The sequence below is a fragment of the Malurus melanocephalus genome, unplaced genomic scaffold, assembly GCF_030028575.1.
Source record: "Malurus melanocephalus ecotype Western Australia unplaced genomic scaffold, MMel_1.1 scaffold_289, whole genome shotgun sequence".
Classification (NCBI taxonomy): Eukaryota; Metazoa; Chordata; class Aves; order Passeriformes; family Maluridae; genus Malurus; species Malurus melanocephalus.
Window position 1 is genome coordinate 455,051 of NW_026623521.1, and position 12,694 is coordinate 467,744.

General features: G+C 48.5%; 1 protein-coding gene across 2 annotated transcripts in view; it reads left to right on the forward strand.

The window, feature by feature from the left end:
• Positions 1 to 12,688, forward strand: part of STEAP3 (STEAP3 metalloreductase) — a 24,871-nt gene extending 12,183 nt beyond the window's left edge. For both annotated transcript variants that reach the window (XM_057376747.1, XM_057376748.1), the window contains exons 2-5: positions 2,223 to 2,706; positions 3,163 to 3,690; positions 5,200 to 5,364; positions 10,733 to 12,688. In XM_057376747.1, the coding sequence (XP_057232730.1) occupies positions 2,224 to 2,706; positions 3,163 to 3,690; positions 5,200 to 5,364; positions 10,733 to 11,023 (1,467 nt within the window). In that variant the 5' untranslated portion in view covers position 2,223 and the 3' untranslated portion in view covers positions 11,024 to 12,688. The remainder of the gene's footprint in view (positions 1 to 2,222; positions 2,707 to 3,162; positions 3,691 to 5,199; positions 5,365 to 10,732) is intronic.
• The last annotated feature ends 6 nt before the right edge of the window (positions 12,689 to 12,694 follow it).

Sequence of the window (12,694 nt, forward strand, 5' to 3'; positions counted from 1 at the left end):
GTGGAATAAGCAGAACTGCAGCATGCTGTTTGATCTCTGTATTTATATAGTGGACTTGTGTTTTTAAAGTGGAGAAGTGAGCACGCCTTTCTTTGCCATTGTTTTCCCCTGATAGCACTTCTTCCATGAGGACACRTTTTGGGCTCTGGGACAAGGGGGTGCTTGGTGAGAGGCAAGGAGAGCAGATAGAACTCTGCCATAACAGTATTGTCACTGAAACCATGATGGGTTTGTACCCAAGACAGAAAATTATAGTTTCAAAGTCCATCTGCTGATGGTGTTTTGCAGGCTTTCATTGAGGAGCAGGATTGAGGTTATGGTTGTTGTGTGAGAAATCTTCTCCCCCAGTAATTCAGCTGTGTTTGATGTGTGTCTGCCAGGGACCACCAAGTTGGTATTTTCAGAGAAACGTGACCCTTTGATCATTTTTCTGAGTGATTTTAACAACTTTACAGCTCATTTAAGTACATATGGTTAGAAGAGTTTATGCCCATAGGCAGTTCCTGCCGTGAGTCTATAGTGACTTGGTGCTTAGACACTTCAAATGAGGGGATCCCTTTGCAGATCCTTCACAAGAAAGATTGAATGTCCTAAATAGTTTTTTTGAGTAGATATTAGGAAGAAATTCTTTAGTATAAGGGTGGTGAGGCATGGGACCAAGTTGCCCAGAGATCCTGTGGATGCCCCATCCCTGGAGGTGTTCAGGACCTGGCTGGATGGGGCTTTGGCCAGCCTGCTCTAGTAGAAGGTGTCCTTATCCATGGCAAGGGGTTAGAAGTAGATGATCTTTAAATCCCTTCCAACCTGAAYCATTCTATGATTCTGTGATCACCATGCACGAGTTCCATCTTCTCAATATTCATTCCCTTTCCCAGATCACTTAGAAGCACATGGAACAGCATAAATCCTCAGGGAAATCCCTTGGCAACCTGTTTCCATTATGAAAATCATTTATTTCTTCTCACCCTTTGTTTCCCATTGGTAACTACTCAYGCAGAAGTGCCCTTCCCCTTTGCACCACTACTGCACCAATCCCAGAAGAGCCTTGGGTGAAGGCCATTTCCAAAGGCCTGTGAAAAACACACCTGTGCCAGGGACCAGGTCACCCCATCCTAATGGTCACCTCCACTCTGAAAGAACTTGACCAGCTACAAGTCTGCACTCCAGCAAAGCCAAGCTGTCTCCATCCCCAGTATATCCCGTTTGTTAATTATGGTCTTCATTACAACCTCCAGCCATGTTCCAATACCAAAGCCAGATGTCCTGGCTTGTAAGTTCCCTGAGCTGCCTCCTGAGCCCTCTAAAGATCCAACCTTCAGGAATTTGCCATTCCTATAGGGTAAATTTGCCATTCCTTAGGTCGTGAGGCAGATTTGAGCCTCTGACACAGCCCTTGAGCAGTCTGGCAGTTCCCTGATTGAGTTTCTCCTGACCTCCAAGTTCAGCTGCTGTGCTGCCTGTGAATTTATTGATCTGCTTAAAACCTCTCCATGCCCTCAATATCTAATCTGTTACAGGGCAAAAYTCATTAACGTTTGTAAAGCTCATCAAGATCTTTCATGAGCAAATCCCATCATGTTTTAATATATTTTTTTAAATGTCACGAGTACGTTCTCATTACTCATTAAAGAGCTGAAGCAAACAGCGCTTGCCAGACCCAAATATTGGAACAGGCAAGGGCTGCAACTCTCTTCRTTTACCCCTTTTAGGACACTTTTATTTCAACTTGAAATCCCTGCCTTGATTCTGCTCTTGCAAATCAGATGCACCCCTGCAGCTTTTCCAAACGTAGGCTCAGGATCTCCACAGACCCCTTTTTCAGGAGATAGGTGGTAGCCCCATGGGAATCTGAGAGTTTCTGGTTCTGATTACATTAGCATTGCCCTRGCTTTGCAGTGTGAGATGCCAGCATGAGGGACAGCAGGAGGATTGGTGATTGGATTGGACAGAGGGGATWGTTTGTGCCATCCAGCACGTGTTGGATGGCACAACCCTGGGAAACCTCCCTAAAAGCCTTCCCTTTCCAACCCAGCATGGTGTTTTGTGCCCCTGCAGCAGTGCCTGTACATTACTGCACACTTCCTGGTGGGTTTGGCAAACGGGTTTGACTACTGGCACCAAACCCACATGTTCAAGTGGCCTAAGTGGCATTTTTCCCCATGGTCTAGGTCTCACTGAGAGATCCACAGCGAATTTGCATTTCTCCTTGTTTTTCYTGCCAGGATGTCCAGAGGAGACATGGCCAAACCCCTGCTGGGCCATGGGAGCACGGAGGGTGACTGCAGCCCCGCGCCGCCRGCCGGCCGCACCGTGGGGGTGCTGGGCAGTGGGGACTTTGCCCGGTCCTTGGCCATCCGCCTGGTGTGCTCGGGCTTCAAGGTGGTGGTTGGCAGCCGCAACCCCAAGAGGAAAGCCAGCCTGTTCCCTGCTGCAGCAGAGGTCACCTCCCAGGCTGAGGCGGTCAAGAAGGCAGATGTCATCTTTGTGGCGGTTTTCAGGGAACATTACTCCACCCTCTGCGACCTGGCTGACGTGCTGGCGGGCAAGATCCTGGTGGATGTCAGTAACAACACCGAGATCAACCATCACAAAGAATCCAACGCGGAGTACTTGGCCTCCCTGTTCCCAGCCTGCGCCGTGGTAAAGGGGTTTAATGTGGTTTCTGCGTGGACGCTGCAGTCGGGTGCCAGRGATGGAAATAAGCAGGTATTGTGTTGTTTTCTCCCAGCAAGGGCTGAATCCCAACTGTTTCAGCGGCTGAGGTCTGGCAGCATCAGCAAAGTGCTGATGGCTCCAGAAGGAGTTGAGTGCTGGCCATGGCATCCAGACATCACCCCTTAGTTTCTGCATTTCTTTGCTCAGATATGAAGTACCCTCACTCACTTCATGCTTTGTAGTCTTTGGAGCACCTGCCTAAGTGAAAAGTGTTATTCAATTGTCTGTTTATCTAAACAGAGCCTGTAAGGTGCACACATGAAAGGAAACCTGTCCAGGAGAGAGGCCTTTGGCAGACAGGGTAAATCCCTGTCAGAAAGCTTGCCAGGAATGCTGATGTTCAGTGGAATAACACAGGCTCCCTGTGACACAGAATCCCTCCTGATGCACTCRATCCCAGCAGCCTGATTTCTCTGCTCTCTCTGTGTGTATTTCTGTTCCTTGCAGGTTCTGATCTGCTCAAATAACCAAGAAGCCAAGCGCACYGTGGCAGAAATCGCTCAAGTCATGGGATTCACCCCAGTGGACATGGGCTGCATGTCGTCAGCCTGTGAGATCGAGAACATTCCCCTGCGCCTCTTGCCAGCCTGGAAAATCCCCATCTTTTTGGCTCTGGGGCTTTTTGTTTGCTTCTTCACCTACAACCTGATCCGGCAGGTCATCCACCCTTACATCAGGGAGCAGAAGAACAAGTTGTACAAGATCCCCATCGAGGTGGTCAACACCACGCTGCCGTGCGTGTCCTACGTCATGCTGTCCCTCGTCTACCTGCCGGGGGTGCTGGCAGCCTGCTCCCAGCTCTACTACGGCACCAAGTACCGGCGTTTYCCGGACTGGCTGGACCAGTGGCTCCAGCACCGAAAGCAGATCGGCCTCCTGAGCTTCTTCTGCGCCGCCCTGCACGCCGTGTACAGCCTCTGCCTGCCCATGCGCCGCTCCCACCGCTACCTGCTAATCGACACAGCCGTCAAGCAGGTAACGGGGCTGCTCCTCAGCTCAGCACCTGCAGGAATCTTCTAAAGCATGTGCAGACTTCATGTCTTGGCTTTTTAGTTCATTTTCCAGAGCAGGTGTGGGATGGGGGAATAAGCTGTAATACCTCTAGAAGTACTTTCCCCCCGAGTCAGGCACACACCACGCACCTGTGTGGCTGAGGATCTGCCATCTCAGTGGATGCACAGCTCCCTCTGCATTCACAGCCAGGGCTAGGATCAAACCCCTTTGCTATTGCTCCCCAGAGGCACAGACAAGCCTTTGAAACCAGACACTGSTGTGTCTGAGACTAGGTCAGAGGCAGGAAAAATGCTAGGAGAGGACAATGCAGCAGTGAAGGGAGCCGAGTTCCCTTCAGCTCCCAAAATCTTGGGAGATCCTGTTTGGTCCTGCTGATTTTCACAGCTGTGCCTGCTGGAGTAACTATAGCCCAGGGAGGGTTGTGTGTCCTCATCACCATGTGCCTCCACGAGTTTAGCAAAGTGGTGATGAAGAACAGTTTATATAAGAACAAGGAAATGGAAAAGGAGTTTATTGCTTTATGGAGACTCTCAGCAGTGTTCATCCAGTGTGAGATTGCTGCCTTCAGGCAGTTCAGCCAGCTCTGTCCCGTGGGAGGATGGGATTTGCTCATTCCTTCCCCTGATTGCTCCACACTGCTTCCTCCTGGGATGGTCCAGGCTTTGTGCAGCTGAGTGGGGAATGTGATCAAGGAATTACCCCACAGCCACTCTGCTTTCTGCATTGGGTATTTGCCCAAGTGATGCCAATTGTTTGTCCCATCAAAGAGGAGGGAAGGGGCTGTGGGGGCTGAGGGAAGCAGGATGGCTGATTTTGGCAGCAGTGCCTGTTCAAAGCATCCATCAAACACTGTTCCCAGGCTATTGGCTCCAGCCTTGAGCAGGTTCTTCTCGATTGCCGCAGTTGCACATTAATCTCAGGCAAGCATCCTGTGCTCATTTCYCCTCTACCTCCTGTTTTCTAGCAACATCTTTGTTTAGTAAATTAAACCCATTTAATGGGCTAAAGAGGACAGTTCTAAATGTTCCTCTTTGCCATGCAGTATAAAACCCATCTTCCCTTCCATTAGCATGAACGATTTCCCCCATAAACGCACTTAAAACAAAGGTTATTAGGAGACTACTGCATATTCAAGCATCTGTATTTGTTTTCATGGCTTTAAACTGAGTTCTCATTGTAATTACCTTTCCAAATGAGACTTTGGGGCTTGCTGCTGTGGTTACAGGCATGGCAGCTGAGAGCATTCAGCAGTTCTTCCCAGCAGGCTTCAAATCAGGTTTAGTTTTGGCCAAATGGCTTTGGGATAAGAAAACGTTTCCACATCTCCCAAACAGGCAAATAGTGCCTGTATGAGGTGGGAATAGGACCCAGTGCTCATCTAGGAAACCTGCTTCCAAAACCACAACAGATAAAATTCAGTTCGTCTGTCCCTAAGCGCTCYGTTTTAACAAACCTTCATTGTCATGCCAGGCTGTGGAGAAGAAGATGACAATCTGGGTAGAGGAGGAAGTCTGGAGGATGGAGATTTATATCTCTGTTGGAATAATTGCCCTGGGCTTGCTGTCGTTACTTGCCATCACTTCACTTCCATCCATCGCAAACTCTCTCAACTGGAGGGAATTCAGTTTCATTCAGGTAAAGTTGACATTTGCTGGTGCCAGAGGGTGATTCTGCAGTCAGAGKCAGACCCTCACACAGACCAAGGAGGGAAGGGTTCCCCTGCTTTCCCAGCACATTCTGCTCTGCCATGGCAGCAGCAAATCCTTCCTGTGCACCCCAGGGCCACAGGAGGTGAGACCCAGGGGCAGTGAGGGGCAGAGGGCTGTGCTGTGTCCTGGGGCTGTGCTGTGTCCTGGGGCTGTGCTGCTCTCACACAGGGTGTATCCTTTTCTCAGCAGAAGGGAGAATGCAAGGTGTCATGGGCAGCCACACGAGGATCAGCAGAGCTGCTGTGGGGAACACCAGGCTGTGTGGGGCAGGCAGGGAGAGCTGGCTGTGGAACACACATCTGTCCCTGCATTTCAGGGAGAGTGAGCTGATGAAAAGGAAAGCACCTGGCAGGACACTGCAGGGGAAAGACAGGTTTGGCAGAGCTTGCACRCACCCAAGTGTTCAGTAGAACAAGTCTAAAAAGCTCAGAGTGGTCTGTAAAGTGCCAGAGCCCAAGCAGTCCAGAGACCTGGGTGTGATTTCAATGAAAAGGCCATGACTGATTCTAAAAACTGAATTAGGAATGTAGTTTTTCCCCAGTGGTTTAGGATCCTTCCTCCCCCTTGCAGTGATGGCCAACTTCCCAAGGGCCAAATTCCCTGAATGACCTGAGTTTACCCCATGGGACATTCACAGACCCCAGATTCAGTGGGTGCAGCATTTCCAGGGATGCATTTGGAGCCAGGCTTAGGGCTAACTAATGGGGATAGAGAGAATGAACCTTCTGAGCATCCCCTGCACCTTMGAGCTGATTTTGAAGCCAGATTCCACTTAGTGTGTCACAGTCACATCCCACAGCCCTMAAACCCCTTGTTACCAGTGCCTCCTACCCCAGGGCTGCTTAGCATGCACCAGGCTTCATGTGCCACTGCCGTGACCCCCGTGGCACCCAACATGCCTGAGCCCTGCAGGATCCATCCCCTCCGCAGCCTCCCTGTGCACCACCGTGGCACACACCTCACCCTTCCAAAGGGAAGGGCAGGGTGCAGGGATGCAGAGGTGAATAYCTATCATCCAGCCTCTGCTAAGCTCTGTTGGAGCTCCTCAGTGCTATATAAATAATTCAATATTCATTAGAGCAGGAGTTTGAAGCCTGCTCCCCTGCTTCTCCCGCGAGTGCCCCGATCACCAGTCAAGCAATCCAGTTTGTGTCCTTTCCCCTCTTGCTGTGGGCTAGCCAGTAATTATTTACACTGAGTAGAAGAGCTGCACCAGGAGAGCTTGACCCCAAGAGATCAACCCTTGAGGAGAAGGGAGACCTGGCTTTAAACCTTTCTTTCAGATTGGACAGTGGGAGCATATTAATTCTGAGCCCCATGTCTCAGGGGAGGGCTGCAGCTGCTGGGACATTGGATAAATCMATCCCGACTTAGGCATCTCATACCAGGAATCCCAAACGAAGGGAAGTATCTCCTTGCAGCCTGGAAGGAGGCTTTGAAACCCCTTGCATTTCCCTTTGGCTSCCCAGGCAGCCTGGCAGCTGTCCTGGGGCGTGCTGGCCTTGTGTCCTGTAAACACGCACGTGGTGGTGGCAGGCGTGTAACACCTTCCCGGGCCTTTCTAAGGGTATGTCACTGCTGGGACCAGACAAATACCTGATGGTCGGTTCCAAAATAGCTCTTGGCTGCCCCACATGGGACCTGGCTGGCTTAGTTCATGGAAAGATACTCCCACCTATTTCTGTCTGCATGGAATAAAGCGTGACAGCGCGACACGATCCCAGCTGATCACATGCAGGAGAGGAACGGCCGGTGTTGTGCCTTACTGTGGAAACATCATGTGAAAAGAGCAGGTTACAGATCTGCTGGCATGTTAGCTTCCATGTTTTGTTTTTGGTTGTTTTTTTTTTTAATGAGGGATCTTTTAAATTATTTACTCCTCAACAAGTCAGTGGTGCCTTTCTTGAGGAAATTTAAAAAGCAGCTACAGCTCCTGCTTCCAGGCTCCAGAGGTTATATTCACAKAGCTGAGTGTGAACCTCCCTAAATTAATGCACAGAGGCACAATGTAAATACAAGGGGTGAAGCATGAGGCTGCTTTCTCAAATATTTGGGATTTCTAGCACTTCTACAGCACAAAATAGGTGAAATGCAGAGTGCAGACATTCCAGCCAGATGCCTTCCAGAAAATGCCATAGTTTGTTCCCATCTCAGCTGAACTGGATGGTGTTTGAGAGATGCTGTACTAAAAGCCACATGTGAGATAAATTCTGGAGCCCCTTTAGTCCCCTCCTTACCCAGAGCTTCCTAGGCCTGACATTTTCCAGCAGCCAGTGTGTACACCTGCATTAGTGCCATATAGTGCCAGTCTTAAAATGCACTCTGCTGCTTGATGAGTTGAAAATTCCATGTGTATTGTGGCAAAAGTTATAGGAAAAAAAAAGTTGGTTTTCATAATAGCTCCTGCCCATACACAAGGTTAAATTAAATATAGTTAMATTGGATACACAGTTCCCCTGTGTGTCCAGTTTTAACAGAAAATACACAGGACYGAAACACTGGCTAACAGGAATGATTTGTATGTAATTCAACTTATAGGAGACATTTTTAATGTTCCCCAGTCATTTACAAATCAGCTCTAATTGCCTGAGAAGTAAAAATGTGTATGATTGCCTTTACCTTCCCATCTTGAGGAGTCCTCCTGGAATTTGAAGGTTGAATTGACCTGGTTTCTTTCATAGTTCATGTAGCATAAGATGTAAAGAATCTGCAATCAGACCTTTTCTAACCCTCCTGTCGACGTGGTGAGAGGGGCCAGAGCTGCTTCCATTGAGCTCATAATTCCATAGTACTGATGGCTGCACCAGTCAGAAACRTATCTGGGTCAGGAAGGGGCTCTTTGCTGCCAGTGCTGCCCAGGCATTTCTAAATGAGCCAGGAGATCTGTAACCTGCTTGTTTTACGTGATATTTCCACATCCACGACCAGATCACCTTTGCTGATGCATTACAGGGGGAATGGGGGAAGAGTTCATGGTGAATAGAAAACACAYGCAAAGCCTGCATCAGGAATACCATCCATAAACTGCATCTTTCAGAGGGCTTTAACACCCTTCAGGGGTGCTGGCCCCACACTCCTGGTGTTGTGACAGTACAAAAGAGAAACCTTTGCCGCTGTTTTAAACAAAACCCRGAAAGATTTCATAGCCAGAAACTGCACAGAGAGGATCAATGAGAGCAAAAGAGTGGTGTCAGGGCTAAGCAGGTTGGCAAATGGGCCCCCTGAGGTGCTCAGCAGGCTCTGCACTGTGCTTTACTGAGTGTATATTGAGCTGTGTGTACCGAGCCAAGCTGCAAATCAGCAAAACTTTTGGGGTTTGTGCACGTACAGAGCTGTCAGCCTGTCTGGCGGGTGCAGCCATGGTCCTGCAGCCAGAATCAGCACTGGCACCCCCAGGCACCCCTGCTCGCCCCAGCCAGCTCCTGTTTTGTGTTGGGATACCATCAGCAGACCAGCACCTTAGCCCTGTGTTTGCTGCCAATTTGCCTCTTTGTTTCATCCCTGCCCCGCCATCCACACACAAAGGTGGTCACGGAGTGCCTCTGATGGTTTGTCACATTTGTCCTCCTCATTTCCAGTCCTGCTCTCCCCCGKTACCTGCAGCAGTTACAGAGAAGCTGTGGAGGAACAGAGGAATTATCTCCAGCTCTGCCATCTCTGCCATGCAGAGTCTGCTCGGGCTGAGTGCGAGCACACCCCCTGCCCTGCTTCTGCTGCCCTTGGATTCCCTCTGTCCCCTTTGCCCTTCCCTGCTTTGCCACCTGAGTCCTAAACTGGTACCCCCAACCTTTTGCCATCCAAGGGGTTTTTGCCTGTTAGAGAGAAGCTCAGCCTATAAATGATGGATGATTTGTGGGTCAAGTCCTGCTGTTAGGTTTAACTGTGACCACGGCAAATCTCAGCAAACTCCTCTTTAATTTTCCAAGTGCAATTAGTCTTGACCCTGTTGGGTTTGCTGCTTGGTACCACCTTGGTTTAGGACATGGATGTGGCTTCTGGTGAGAAATAATCTGTCTGTGAAAGAAAGGGTAAGTGTGGGGTTGCACACAGGACTGAGGTTCAGTTCCCAGCTCTGTTCCCAGCTCCTGGCACGACCTTTAGCAATGCTTGGCTGTAACACAGAGAACAGTTCCCTGCCTTGGCAGGACTCAGCGACACCCACAGGACTGCCTGATAGATACTGTAAAAGTGAAGTACCTAGATCTGGTAACACATTTTAGAACTCTCCTTCCCTCCCTTGCCCAGTGCCCTCAGCTGCTTGAAAGATTAACTCTGAAGTCTAGAGGAGTCTTGGTCTATTTTTTTGSTAACAACGTGGTACATTTTTAAAAGTTGGAATTTTTAATTGCATCTCAGCAATCAAAAATAGAAGGGGAAGCTTTGAATGGAGTAGTTTGTTAGCTGAAGCTATTTCTTCAAAAGACAATGAGTCCTTCCTCCCATCTYGCCCTGGTCCCTTATTTATCTGCACCAGTGAGGGAAACAATTTCAAACCTATCTTTGAGAGCAACTCTCAGAGTGAGCTGAAAATATTCAGAAGTGTTGTCTGTGTGGGTGCTTGGGAGCACGATCTCAGCTGGAATTGGGGGAAGTTCTTGTCTATAGAACAGAGGTTGGCATCTCGCTGCYTCCCTGAGTGGATAAAGGGCTTTGACTCCCCATTCCAAGGGCTTGGTCCATCACACAGCCTGATGATCTGGCTCACAAACCAACACAGATCTCCAAGGCAGAGGAGGGAACCCTTGAGGGCTGTTGCTCACCYCAGAACAGAGCACTTCTGCCTGCCCCATCTCATTTTCCTGTAGATGACACCARTCACCTGAAGATGTCTTTGCTCCGTGTGGAGCTGTGGCTTCACCCATTTCCCAAGGTGCCAACTGTGGTCCAAATCCACAACACTGATGCTTCTTCCTGCAGGTCAGCAGCCTCAGCCAGCCAGGGATTGGCAGGAGCAGAGCTTGGGAGCTTTTTGTGCCCACCAGCTCAGCAGGGGCTGGGGCTGCTGCTTCACACAGATACAGGAGCCCCCGCTCTGTGCTGAGCTGGCAGCACCTCCTGGGAAATTCCTGCTGAGCTTCTAAAGTCACCTTAACCTCTGATTAGACAAAGAAAAACGCACTCTGGCACTCTACCCAGGAAAGGTTCCCAGTCATGTTTTATTCTGTCCAAGAAACGCAGGAATACTCATTCCTTTCCCTGTGTCATGTACACTTAGAAAATAACGTAAAAAAACACAGGAAAACAGCCAGGCCCAAGGTACTCTGCTAACTGGTGTGTGTTTCATTTCTTTGTAGTCCTCCCTGGGATTCATTGCCCTGGTGATCAGCACCCTGCACACGCTCACCTACGGCTGGTCCAGGGCGTTTGACGAGAGCCAGTACAAATTCTACCTGCCCCCGACCTACACCCTCACACTGCTCGTCCCCTGCACTGTCATCATTGCAAAAATCATCTTCAGCTTGCCCTGCATCCAGCACAGACTTCTGCGGATCAGGAGGGGCTGGGAGAAGGGGAGATACGTCAAGTTTGTTCTRCCCAGCACTACAGGGGAGTTTTCAAGCGGGGAAACCTCCAGCAATGTCTGACAGCCCCAGCCGTGACAGTGGATTGCGAAGCACTATCAACATTTCTATAAAGGTGTTTCTTTTTCTTAAATATGTGTATGTTTTGGTATAATGGTATTGTGGATAAAAAAAAAATAAAATTTGGTGACTTTAGAAAATGGATGACCATCAAACTAGGTTAGACAGTAGTAGTTAAATTATATTGCTGATTTGCTAGGACAATTATTGCCTTAAAAATGACTGTGAAAGCCAAGCTAGCAGCAGTAATATACAYGGGAAACTGATGGACTCTGTAGTCAGATCAGTCACTTGAGGTGCTGGCTGGCAGCTCCCCAAACCAGTACTTCTCGGTTGCTTTCCTAGCTGCTCTCATAAATTTCAATGCCTTTTTTTAAATACAAAGTTGCACACATTTTCTGGGGTTTATGACAGCAAAGATACCCTGCCTCTTGAGTGTATGGATCAATCAAGGCAGTGAGGTTTAGAATGATCAATTGCCTCTGGTTTTGTTTTCCTCAATGAACTCTGTGGGCAAGTCAGAACAGCAGTATCCGTGTTATTGTGACAGCAGATTTTACTAAAATCATCAAATCTGACAGCAAGCCCGGTGTCCCTGTTCTCTCAAATACAGACAGCTCTTCTGGTCCTGGAAGCTGTGCCTGGTGCATGTTTATAAGCTGAGGAAATAAAGCACCTTTTGCAGCAGTATGAAAGCATTTGAGAGAGAGACATCCCCAGCAGCAGACGTCTGGTCTGCACTGCTGGCTCTGAGATGACAGCTATTGCTGCATGCTCTCTGTCACACTGAGCCAAAGTTTCAAGCAGTATTWGATTGAAATAGAGCGAGGATAATTATTGGAAAGGCCTGCTGCCTCACAAAATTACATGGAGAAAACCAAGGCCTTCCAGCTGGCCTTACATCAAATAATATGGCGAAGCTTTTAGAGATCGCTGTCACCTGAACATTCYCATTTAAGCAAACAAAACAGCAGCTCTAAACCCACTGGTTTCACTAGCAATAATAAGATCTTTGAAGAGTCATGCAAAGAGATCAGCAAGTCTTGACCACAGCATGAAAACACAGCAGTTGTACATTTTGGGCACAGTCCTTGCACCTTAAAAAGCCACTTGCWGGATCACAAAACAGGTATGAAATGCTCTCCTGACTTCAAGGAGTAGACAAGGCACAGGGCAAAGAACATTTCTGCCCTTTTTTCATGTTTCAGCTGTTGCTTTCTATCAAATTCTTGCTCTTTATCATAATAATCCTTTAGGTTTTGGACATCCAAATATCCAAATGGGCAGCCATTCACTAAAGCTCATTTAAAAGCAAGCAGTCAGGATGACACAAGAAGACTACCTCAGTAAGGTCAGGTACAAGGACATGCCTGGAGTGGCCTCATTTTCCTACAGTTAAGGAAAAGACACTCAATGTTCAGTATTGCTTCGAGAAACAGCAGCTGTCAGCACCAAATGGGGTACAGCTTGTGGGACAAGGAAGCATTTGTTACTGGACCAGTTAATATAAAGGGCAGGGGGGATTATCAGCTTTGGGGCAGGTAAGTTCTTCTAACAGCCAGCATTGCTCCTGGAAGAGTTCTACACAGAAAATCATAAAAATTCCCTGTTTAGCCTCGAGTAACTACACTGAGTAATATTCTCCAAATATTGCTCATGTGGCCAGTGATGATA